This window comes from Bombus flavifrons, chromosome 5 (assembly GCF_040668555.2).
Source record: "Bombus flavifrons isolate JBK064 chromosome 5, iyBomFlav1_principal, whole genome shotgun sequence".
Taxonomy (NCBI): domain Eukaryota; kingdom Metazoa; phylum Arthropoda; class Insecta; order Hymenoptera; family Apidae; genus Bombus; species Bombus flavifrons.
In genome coordinates, this window is record NC_138446.1 from 3,798,487 (window position 1) to 3,810,735 (window position 12,249).

General features: G+C 34.9%; 1 protein-coding gene across 6 annotated transcripts in view; it reads left to right on the top strand.

Moving 5' to 3' along the window:
• Window positions 1-12,249, top strand: part of sdk (sidekick cell adhesion molecule) — a 42,720-nt gene that overhangs the window by 23,476 nt on the left and 6,995 nt on the right. For 4 of the 6 annotated variants that reach the window (XM_069113599.1, XM_069113598.1, XM_069113600.1 and 1 more), the window contains 13 exons: window positions 6,842-6,937; window positions 7,814-7,993; window positions 8,356-8,569; window positions 8,839-9,012; window positions 9,267-9,475; window positions 9,556-9,706; window positions 9,857-9,984; window positions 10,113-10,223; window positions 11,053-11,172; window positions 11,246-11,401; window positions 11,474-11,600; window positions 11,672-11,973; window positions 12,059-12,244. In XM_069113599.1, the coding sequence (XP_068969700.1) occupies window positions 6,842-6,937; window positions 7,814-7,993; window positions 8,356-8,569; window positions 8,839-9,012; window positions 9,267-9,475; window positions 9,556-9,706; window positions 9,857-9,984; window positions 10,113-10,223; window positions 11,053-11,172; window positions 11,246-11,401; window positions 11,474-11,600; window positions 11,672-11,973; window positions 12,059-12,244 (2,154 nt within the window). The remainder of the gene's footprint in view (window positions 1-6,841; window positions 6,938-7,813; window positions 7,994-8,355; window positions 8,570-8,838; window positions 9,013-9,266; window positions 9,476-9,555; window positions 9,707-9,856; window positions 9,985-10,112; window positions 10,224-11,052; window positions 11,173-11,245; window positions 11,402-11,473; window positions 11,601-11,671; window positions 11,974-12,058; window positions 12,245-12,249) is intronic. The other 2 variants (XM_069113602.1, XM_069113603.1) reach the window with 1 other exon arrangement.

Here is a 12,249-nt window from a genome sequence, read left to right on the forward strand (position 1 = left end):
CCAGAAAGATGTCGTGAACGCGGCCTTACATCCCCATCCGTAAATATTAGGACATCTATGAGGTAAACTAAAATAAGTGAAGAAAATAAATCTAGTCAGCGCAAAGAATCAAAAGCAAATTATTGACCCTTTTAAGAATTATTACTTTATTTGAAATTGTAGATTGTAATTAAATCTTGCATGAACACAGGGTTCCGATCGATTAAAATCTCTTCGCTGACAATCTGGATCAATTGCCATGTTTTGTACGAGACTGGAATATGTTCTCATTTTTGGATTTAAATTTATGTTGCTCTGTTGCGTGGAAAATTTGCTTTACGGGACAAACCTGGAACTATTTCGAATTGGAAGTTGTTGAAACTCCTTTGTTCTGCCAAATACGTCGACAGACTTTATAGTCGAGATATATCCTATTGCGAATATTAAAAACTGTGAACATCGAGAAACTTATGATATACATGCGCCGCAAACTATTGTCAGTTGGCTTTATGGGTGTTTTTGAAACTTTATGACTATTTATCGCAAGTGTGTATATCACAGGTGGATAAATTATGATGTTTTAGTACAGGAAATTTTTGGATAAAATTATTCTTAGCCCTTCCAAAAAGACTTTTAAAATTCTAAAAACAAAATTCAGTATGAATTTTTTATTACACCATATGTAATACATTTTTCCAAGCTATTCATATTTTATCTATTTTTCAAAAGAAATATCAATATGTTAAAAGTATTCGAACCACCTATTTAAATGAAAGAAAGTGTTCCACAAATTTTAATCTCACTTTTATCGATCACTAATTTTCTACTTCAAGAAGAACCACTCCAGAAGGAAAGAGAGAAAGAAAGCCAGAATCAATGATAAAAACTTACAAACCTTCCTCAACTGGGTTCGTAAACTGAAGCATGGATTCGCTCCGGAAAAAGAAAAATTATGACGCGCACAGTTTGTCCGATTTGAGTGACAATACGGATTTCACTTTGATTCGGGCTGGTTCACGCGAGATATCCTGACCGATAAGCGACGAAGCCCTCCGCAAAATGTTGCGCATTGCGTCTTACAACACGCAGTGCCAGCTATAGCTTCCGCCCGCTGGGGTGCATGCCACTCTCTCCCTCTCTCTGCAGTTTGCAGGTGGTCAACCTCGTGCTTGCCTTCTTTGTGCAGTGCTGAACTTCCATCTTCGTCTCGATCGAAGCTGATCCGACAAGGAGAAGCCACGCTGTTGGAATTTCTCTTCATTCTTTCCTTTTTTCTTCTTTTAGGAAGTGTGTGTAGGGATGTTTGTATAGATGCTTGTTGGTTTATAATGGAAAATGTGGTGAACAGATTAGTTGACGATAGAAGTGAAGCAATTAAATGAATATATGAAAGCTGGATTTTTATATATTTGTCATTGTTACGTATATTTCGTATATTTTTGCACATTACAATTTTTCATACATTCAAAAAAATCCGCAGTGTAGTCGTGAATATTTGTGTTATACAACACTTGACATTTCATTAGCATCGTAACGAGATACGAATGTTATGATAAAATCTGAAATCAATTTGAAAATATACCTAGAAGTTATAAGATGTCTCCAATCGAAATCCTTCAATTTCGAAGTCTGTAATAAAAACGTTTGTGTTTAACTCCTGTTTAGATATCTAACACGGTAGGGATACAGGAAAAGTGATCCACCCGAGGTCGAGTTCACTTTCAGTGAAAACTTCAACCCTTGTGAAGAGCGCGCATATTTTTAGGGAGCAAGGAAAGCGTCTCTCAAACAGATCCGGTATATCCTCAACTTAGTAATATGCTGTTAGTAAAAGCAGATTATCCACGGGCTGCAGTCTTGCCCTTGTGCGTAAACGCATACCCTCTCTCTTACCGTATTTCGTGTGACAGCTGCGGTGCTTAAAATAGGGGTTCAGTAGTTCAGCAACGTATACCGCTGCTTTTGTACAGCCACGATAACACGAGCATGTGCTGGATAAATCGTGCAGCGATTGTCGTACTGAATAAACCTGATTTTTCCTTTCATAGAGCTCGTTGTATGCTGCTTCGGCGACAATGATGGACGAATCACCGGAAAATCTATTTCATTTGCATGCTTCGTTGATTACTGTTCTTCTGCTGTTGTTTGGCAAAAAATAACGAGAACTTATGCTGCGTTGAACTGATTGAAATGTTATCAATAATAAAGATTAGTTTGTTTTTATAGAAAAAATTATAAGAGATGTTGTATTATAATAATGATCTGTATTTTTGCAAAAGTTAAAGATTTAGGCATTAGAATATTAAATCAAAAGATATGGGTATTTTAATTCAAAATATTTGAATAATATACCGCACTGCATATGTTTGAATAGTATAATTTTGGATAATAAATTATTAAATTATTTGAATATCGTGTTAAATTGATTATGCGTGAAATTTGGCCCAAATTGGTGAAACAAAAGTCATGCACCTCCTTGTGGGGTGAGTAATTGATACGATCAATATAAGGAATCATTAGTGACTGAGAATATTCATTGGTACATGAATAGTCTTTAAAACTATTCCATTGAAATAAAAAGAGAATTAAAAATTCAGCAGTTCGAAGTAATATATATTTATAATGTATACGTTCAAATCATGTTATTTAAAACTTCCTTAAATTTTACAAAATACTGCTGTGAATTATTAAAATTACTTGACATCGTAGATATCGAGTATAAATTTTAATTTTGCGAATTCAGAACAGGATTAATTTCGTATTGATTTTCATTCGCATTTTAGTATTAAAAAAGAGTAGCAATTAGTTTTATTCTACTTATTGATCGAATTGTGGTTGGTTACTGGTCAGCAAAACACGTTGCTATATAATTAACTATTCGCATACGTTTTGTAGACAAAAGGGTGAACTTTGATAGAAACTCCAACTTTACATTTTGGACCCAGTCAAATATTTTTATGCGCTTTTATACACCTTTTTCGTACGTTTTTAATAGTTTTAGTATTTTATCTAAAAAGAATAGGACAATTTTTAAGGTATTGAAGAAAAGAGATATGAAAATACATAAAGATACCGTCGAGTTTGACACGGAATGCTTTGTGAACACGAAGATGTGTAATACTTTCAATGTCTCAAAATATTTCTTAGAACTCGAGCAGCTTCTAGGTCGTTGAAAAATTTTCCATTCTTTTCCCACAGTTTAATATCTTGAATATCGTTCACGTTGACGCGAACTTTTCGAATCGGAAATTCAAAAGAGGCTGCATAAAATGCGGGGCGAATACGGCAATTCTCAGATGTATTTGAATGAGTTTGCAGTATTCGGTCGTTTACATTATATAATTTCGTGTTAAAATTATGGAAAAGGGTTGAATATTGAATGTAGAATATTACAAAATATCTAGCGTATTAAAAGTTTGATTTATACAAAAATATCTTTTCATCTTGATAAAATAGAGATGAAGTAGATTTTTATAAAATTTGAAGATATATGATAAATTGATTTTCTATTATTACTTGTACTATCCTTTTTGAAAATATACAAAGTAGCATGTATACAAGCCTCTGCTGATACAGATGCACTTCCTAATTTCAAAATTTTCTAATTATACCGCGTTTAAGCTTTACAGTTAGTTAGTTTTACTGACGACACCGCGATGCTATGCAAATGATTACATTGTCGCATTAATGCATGCTGTTATGCCATGTTACACGGTGTGGTAGTCAAGTACTGACATCCCGTCATGGAATAACTAAAGACAGGAAAGTAAAATGCTCCATTTTACATTTTTAATTCATTTTTATCATGTAGAAAATAACACACATAGAAGTATTATAAAAATTACAATAATGATAAAAATTTATTTAAATTGATTAAAAGGATGAAAGGAAATTCCAGACCCACTATGCTACAGAGTATGCAGGACCCAAAAGCAGCACCCGTTGTGCTCCACTTATTAAAGCTCTTCGAGTATCCCTCTTTGAGATGCTATAAGGAGCACATATGAAGCTGCCGCTTCTTATTTCAGCGTGACCGCATTAATGTTCCGTCTTATTTCGGTGCGTTGAAGAAAATGAGGTAATCAGCTTTTCTCATTTTTCTCGCCATCTCACCAGAAAGAATACTTCGCTAAACTTGTACACTTACCGTTTGCGCACACATCGAGCTTCCTTTGAACAACAACCTGTTGTGCATTTACTCTCTCGCGCAGTAAATTTCCTGGAATTTCAGAGATTCTATGTTAAAAATAAGAAATTCAGTTTAAGACGCTATTCCTTAAATTTTTTCAGTTTTTGAGCCTAAATATTATTGATTACGCCACTCTCTTATGCTGTAGTCTGTAAACGAATTTATAGAGTCGGATTTATTAGTTAGTAGCGTTTATCATTAGAATAAATTACGATAAGCTCTATCTAATAACAATAATAAAAGTTATACGGAAACTTGTGAGACACGGAGTATATTTCAACGTGATATCGATAAGACAGTTCCATCGCGCATTCATAGATGTAGTGCAATTTTAAGTCAATGGAAAGTTTACTAGTTAAGTATTACATCGCGCGGCACTCCTAGACACTGATGGATTTCAAGAATAATGAATGGCGGTCCTGAAGCGCAGTGCTTATGCTTCAAGACGAAGCTGTGCTATGCTCTATAAATCAAAGGGTGTGTCGTGTGTTTATCCATGGCAAATTAATTCTACATAGTTTGATTAGTGTTCTTTACCTTTATCTGGATACGGATCATAAGTTAGAGATAAGTTGGAGATAAGTTGCATAAGAAGATAATTTTCCGTAAGAAAATTATTATATTTATAGTTTTATACATACTTATATTTGTTGGAATGAACTTTTCATAAAGAGCGTACTCGAGCTAACAAAATATTCCCATGGGAAGACACAAAGATGCCAACAAAGATGTTCATGTATACGTATAATCGAGTAATAAAAAGCACGAGAATATTGTGTGTATTCTCTAATGGACGTGTATTTATCGTATCTGTAATTCATCGCCATCGTTTCAAGCTAACGCGACTGATTATATGGTCATGGAAATAGAAACTGTCAACCAAGCACGACCGTCTAAAATGCTACTTGAAAGATAATAGCCCGTTATTTTTTTCCCTATTCTATATCATTTCTTTCAACAAGACAAGCCTCTCGAGCCGGCCTTCAAAAAATTATTATCGAGTGTACCATCGATTATTGTGTCAACGATCATTCCAATTTATCGACTCAGAAACCGTCTCTCGTTACTCTTGCGTGAATCTTATTTAACGCGAAGATGGTTTCTTTCATCGCATTACGCTTTCAATCGTATTGTAAAAGGAAGATTTTTAAAATTATAGAATATTCGATTATAAAAAATATTTAAAACAGACAGAAAGTTTAAAGACAGTCGAATTCTAAAAATTTCGGGACACTAATTGTGCATTCTGCTACTAAAATTAATTTTGTTGTAAATTTTAAATGAAAGATTTTCTCATTTCAAATGCTTTTCTGCGTAATTTCTCTAATAAAGAATATTTTTTTCCCCGCAGCTCGTTCAAGATTAAAAATGTTATCCTCTTGACGAGGAACTCCATACGCCAAAAAACACAATAACACATCGTCGTCGTAAAGTGTTCTTGCGTGTTTGTATGTACAGCTGAAAAGAAACGACTTTACTCGGAAATAATCGTTTCACAGGCTGTTCTAATTATACTCCATTAGCGTGTTAATGCTCGAATCTGTTTTTAATGAAACTTAACCACATTTGCAGCGTTAATGTCGTATGGTGTTATCTTTTCATCGACTCCAAGTGAAAGTTAACAGATCCTTATTAATCAAATGAATGGCTGATCAAGAAAATTGTCTCTACACTATACGCTCAAATAGATTGTAAGACTCATCGTGCATAATCTATAGTTTGAAATTCTATAATTTAATTAAAAAGAACGCAATAGTACTCTATATTAATAGAATAAATGAATACAGGAACTATACTCGAAGTAAATAACTGCATGGATTCCAATGCAGTGCGAAGCAACCGAAAAGGGCTCATAAAGTTATAGCTTATGGTGTATACGTGCATTATGTTCGAGTCCCATGTAACAACGACTGAGTCATCAGGTTTAGACGTGCGTAGTTTACAGTGTACCAAAAGGATGAAGAGAAGAGTAAAGAATGCGAACAGCCGGATGCCGTAGAACCGAGTCACATGGACGTAAACCGACACGTGCACCCTCTTTTCTGACACGGTCCGATAATTTTTAAGATGGGGGCGAATACGGTGGACTTTCTCATCGGCTAACCGACGGATTCACCGCAACGCTCAACCCGTTTCGTTTGATATTTCTCTTTGTTTCGTCGTTAATTGTCTAAATATACGCTTTTTCTTTCATTGTCTCGCAAACTTTGTTCCGTTCCTTGAAAGTTTCGTAAATTGGATGAAAACTTTCTTGAGACAAGGAACAAGGTACTAGTAATAATATTGAAACGTACCTTTTTACAAAATCACTAGAATTTAAGAAATTAAAATCTAGCTTTTTTAACATAACATTCAGAACTGCTTCAAAGAATTCTCTTCTTTTTACTGCTTCGGTTATGAAGCCTACTAATTCGTCGAGTACCTTAAAAACCATTTCTCGTACAGTTTATAACGAGTTTACGACACCTTTCTCAATTTTTTTGATATCAAATTCGTACAAGGTATGAAATGTTGTTATTTTAATACTCAATCTCATAAGTACTTCCAGAAAAATCTATGAAAATGTCTAAAAGTATATCTACACGAAATGCTATATCGATCTAATCAATTTGTTCGCGAGTAACAGCGTAATTGAACTACATATTGAAATTCGCTCTTTCGATCTTTTTACAGAGACCCTCCAGGAACCGCGCTTCACCACTCAGCCTTCCAGCAGCGGCAATATTCTTAGCGAGAATCGGACAAAATTTCTGCAGTGTCAAGCGAGAGGTAAATAGGGAACGTAGCACGGATATTCAACGAGATTCGACCCGGAAGCGATGATTTCAAATGCATTAAGAACCTCTTCTCGTCTCGATTTTACCGCGATATTATATTATTTTAAAGATGAATCGATTAAGTTTTATAGAGTTCACTTAGTAAAACGTACTTTTCTCGTATTCCAAATTTGAATCATCAAATTGAAAATAAAAAATGTCTTGTTCTTACAATTAATAAATGTACAATTTAATAAATTATTTTAGTCGATAAGTTTTGAGATATGAAACAATCATGCGATTATTCCGATTTATGCTTCATTTTCGAGATTTCTGGAGTTTTTTTTTTTTACTCGAATTTCAGTTCTATGGAAACTGACAAATTTTCCTACGTGTTTTTAATATCCCATTGTCCTCATGAAATATCGAATAACAACCGGATGAGACGGTGACCAGATGAAGCCTTACAGTTGCACCGTAGTGCCGTAATATGATAGTATGACCCTGTACTAATAGTATTAGGTCGCTGTATATTACATCTACTTCTTGACCAAACGAAGAATGCCTATAGTAGCCGCGAAAAATATAAACACCTTGAACTGTCATCATTCGTGACATTTAAACGTGAAGTAGATATAATTCATGAAAACGAAAACTGAAATCGTGTAAATTGTAATAATTTGTTGAAAATACACAAATTTAGGATCATCACTGTAGTATATGTAATGTATCTAGTAAAATTTTGTGTTAATGAAACTTTCACTTTTAATGATTTATATCTTTTCTAAAAGATAGAACTTCAATTATATAAATTGTTTGCCCTCTGACAAATTCAGGTAAATAAAGTACTATTCTCTGATACATTATTACGTTTACATTCTGTTCGCAGGAAATCCTCAGCCAAAATATAAGTGGTTCAAAGATGGGGTACCCCTCAGCAACGAGCTTACTTCGGAGCCTTATTTTCGAATACAAAGTACACGTAGAGAAGACGCAGGAGTTTATCACTGTGTCGCCACGAACGACGTAGGATCTATATTTAGTGAAAGAATTACATTTGCGGTAGCCTGTACGTATATAATTAAATACGACAGTTTCACATTTTTCTAATTATCCTAATTAATCGTAATCAAGAATCGAACACGTTTCAGTTGCTTTCACTTTCATTTATTTCGATCTACCATAACAAAACTAAAAACAGGAAACGAATTACATGAAAAGCGTGCTATTTCAAAGTCGAGCTATATAATACAGCCAATTGTAAATTAAACACAGCGAGTTTTATTGCGCACAACATTCGATCCATCTGCGTTCTCCTCTTTATCACGCTCTAGGACACGATGCTCTGATTATCACGAGCAACGTACATATTTTGTCGCAGTTAATGCATCCAGCGTGATGAAAGTAACACCGTAATATTATCCTGTCTAGATATGGGGGTGTTCGAGGATCTCACAGAGAGGATGGTGAGCGTGAAATCGGGCAGCGCGGCTGTTTTAACGCTGCCACCGATAGAAAGCCATCCTGCACCTGACGTTACATGGTTCACGTCCGACGGCTCGTTGTTATACGGCATAAAATATGCGTCTGTTCATCACACGTTGCTTATCCTGAACGCGTCTGAGAGCGATCAAGGCCTGTACAGGTTCGTATTAAAGTAACTGGTCCAGGGAGTTACCTTGTCTAGTTGTCAGAGAATGGATGAAGTACCTGTGAAACTTTATGGGACGATAGCTATATAAGCTGTCAATCTAAAAGTTTATATATTCTTTTATGTATCTACAGTGAAATTTTTCAACTTAAGGGAATTTTCATATAAAGAAATAGAGGAACTTATTTTTCGTTACATGTAATTTTCTTATAACTAGAGAAACTAAAGGAAATGTTCCTTTTGCACTTTTATATGTTAAACAGGGCCAGAGCCATTAACACGCAATTGGGAAAAGAGGAGAACAGTCCCTTTTTCAAGTTGCAAGTTACGGGAGATGCCAACGCTGAGGTAGCACCTAGTATCATAGTGAAACCGCAGGACACTCAGATCATCAAGGACCAGGACGTTACCTACATACATTGCATAGCCAATGCTAGGTAATTCGTGAATTTTACAGAAGAAAGGATACAAATTAGTCATATAATAAAATAATAATGCCCTTGCGACCTCCATTCTACAAAATCTGAATATTTGCAATAATACAAAATAAACCTTTGAAAAAGTAAGACTTTATACCTTTTTCCCTTTCTTAAAGAGAATGGGTTACGCTTTGAAAGTTTGATAAACTGGCTCGTAATCACTCTACATGAAACTGTTCTGTGAGAGAAATGTTTCAAACGGGTAATTTTAGATCTCTTCATGAGTTACGAACTTTATGGACGAAAGACGGGATCCCCATCGAGAACTCGAGGATATCATATAGTTTTAACGACTCGTGGAATAGAACTTTGGCGTTAATATCGGCAAACATAACTTACACCGGCGTATACTCGTGCCATGTGGACTTAAGAAGCGGTGGATATCCAACAGTGAACGCGAGCGCGAATGTTGTCGTATATGGTAAGACGGATTCAACAATTGGAGATTCGTAACCTTTAAATTTCCCACATATGCGTTATTCTTATGTTATAATATTTTAGAAAAACCAACTTTTATAACGGAATTGAAACGAGAGACTCTTAGTGATTATGGATCAACTGTAACGTTACCATGCGATGCTGTCGGTGTACCTCCTCCTAAAATCACTTGGTTTCGAAATGCAGAGCCTGTTGATCATCTTCTTGGATTTAGGTATGATTTTTAGAAAAACTGCTAAATTTTCAATCAGTAAAAAAATTCATTAATTGCTACCTAAAGTATGTATTTTAACTGAAATCATCTATCAAATTCAAAATTCTCCTATCTTCCTATTTCTATATTCTTCTGCACTTTTATGTATAGGTACGCACTGGAAGAAGATGGCTCCTTAACAATTAAAAAATTAACCATGGATGACTCAGGAATGTTCCAATGTCTTGCATCCAACGACGCTGGCGAAGCATCCAGTTACACCTGGTTAAAAGCAAAAAGTTAGTACATTACACATTGGAGTTACATAAAATCATTAAATATATTATTATTAATTTTTTGTTTTATTTTATTAGTCAAACGATGTTTCTTTATATTTATAATAAATGACGTATTTTTTATGGGGCAGAAGGATTAGAAAGCAGACTGAAAAACAGAGTTGTCCGCTGGGCAGCTGGCTACAATGTAGTCAGAGTTCGCCAATCTGATCGCCGTTTTAAGTTCTCTCAATATCCAGACAGTAAGATTCTAACGACAAGTCGCCACGAAATATCCACCTCCTTTTTGAAATTACCCCGGGCACATGCTTGAAGAATGCATATCACACCACAATGTTTGCTTTTACCAGCTGTATCCGTGTTTTTTTCTGGTAGTTATAGTGAATACATCTGCAAAGCACGATAGTTTTTTTGTGTGTAAAACACATTGGCTCTTTGAAAAATTATAGAAAATACTCAACATGTTCAAAGAACGTAATAATAAATATGATGTGATGTTATTACACAACATACAATATACGGTGTTATTAACACTATTACAAACAAAAAGTATTTTTCAATTATATTTATATTTGGAACAAAATTAGTATACTTTTATCAGTATCAGAAAACGTAGACGAATTGTTTTAAGCATTTGCACGTATCTTCGTCACAGTAAACGGACAAAATATATCGTGAATAGCACGTTTCTAGATTAGGAATATAATCGTAGGGAAAAAATTTTGAATATTAGCTATTTCTGTAGTTGTGCCATAGAGTATACGTAATTTAATTTTTAGTGAAAATAAAGTTTCGGTAATAGAGAATTATTATTAATTGAAGTCAGGTATTGGTAAATTCAGCGTTTTCCATTATATATACGAATGAACGCTATTAAATTCTTTCCAATGCTTTTTTGATTCATTTTTTACTATTATTCATAAAATGTCAATGGATGGTATACTGGAAAACACTGAAATGGGGAAAGTTTACTTTTGTGATCGATTGTTCCTGCCTTTTTTTTTGCGTGCATGTAATCAATTCTTCCTGGTCACAAGCAAAACATTAATAGATTCAAATTATTGTTTTCAGCATCTGGACCAATCATGGAGAATGGTCCACAAAACCAAACTATATTAGATGGAAAGGATGCAACTTTAACATGTAATGCTGTAGCAGCTCCGATACCTAACACTACATGGATTTATAATGGTAAATTATTAATCACTAATTCATACGGGCAACTAATACCATAACACTGATATACACATTGATTCACTAATAGATACAATTCCTGTGGAAATCGCCGGAAGAGTACAAGTCTTAGATAACGGAGATCTTTTAATCGCTGCGGTAAAACCAAACGACGCCGGAAAATACACGTGTATTCGAGCTAATGAAGCTGGTTCTGTAAATGGTTCAGCGTATCTTACTGTTTTAGGTAAAATATGATTAAATAATTTTAGAGTACTAAGAAATCACCCGTTTCTGACCAGAATTTAATTCATTTCAGTTCGAACACAAATTATTCAACCACCTGTGGATACCTCCGTACTTCTCGGCTATACCGCGGAATTACAATGCAAGGTCTCCAACGATCCAAGTGTTTTGTACGATATAGCATGGTTTCATAATTCACAGTACGTGCATTTCTACATTACTGATATTTATGATAATAAAAATGGTTACAGCATATTTGTTGCTTTTGCAGAGTAATAAATACACAAGCCAGTCAAAGAGTAAAAATGCGAAATGATGGTACATTGGAAATAGCAGCCGTTCGTGCGTCTGACGTGGGTGAATATATGTGTTCTGTGGTTTCTCCAGGAGGAAATGAGACTCGATCTGCTCGTCTTAGTGTAATCGAATTACCGTTCGCACCAATAAACGTAATGGCTAGTCGAGTCGAGCGAATTTCACCTCGCACCATAAACGTTAGTTGGGTTCCTGGCTTTGATGGAAACAGTCCAACAAAAAAGTTTATCGTTCAAAGGCGGGAAGTTTCTGATCTCGGTAGTTAAACATAAATTGATCTTTAATAAAAAATTTAATCTGTCTGTACATGTCTACTTATATATTTCCGATTTACTTTATATAGGACCAATACCTGATTCTGCGTTAAATTGGATCACGGAGTGTAATAATGTTTCGGCACAAAATCGTTGGGTGCTATTGAACAATCTAAAAGCTGCTGCTGCATATCAATTTCGAGTGACTGCAGAAAATAGTGTTGGCGAAGGACCTCCTTCGGATCCCAGTAATGTAGTAGTTCTTCCTCAAGAGCGTAAG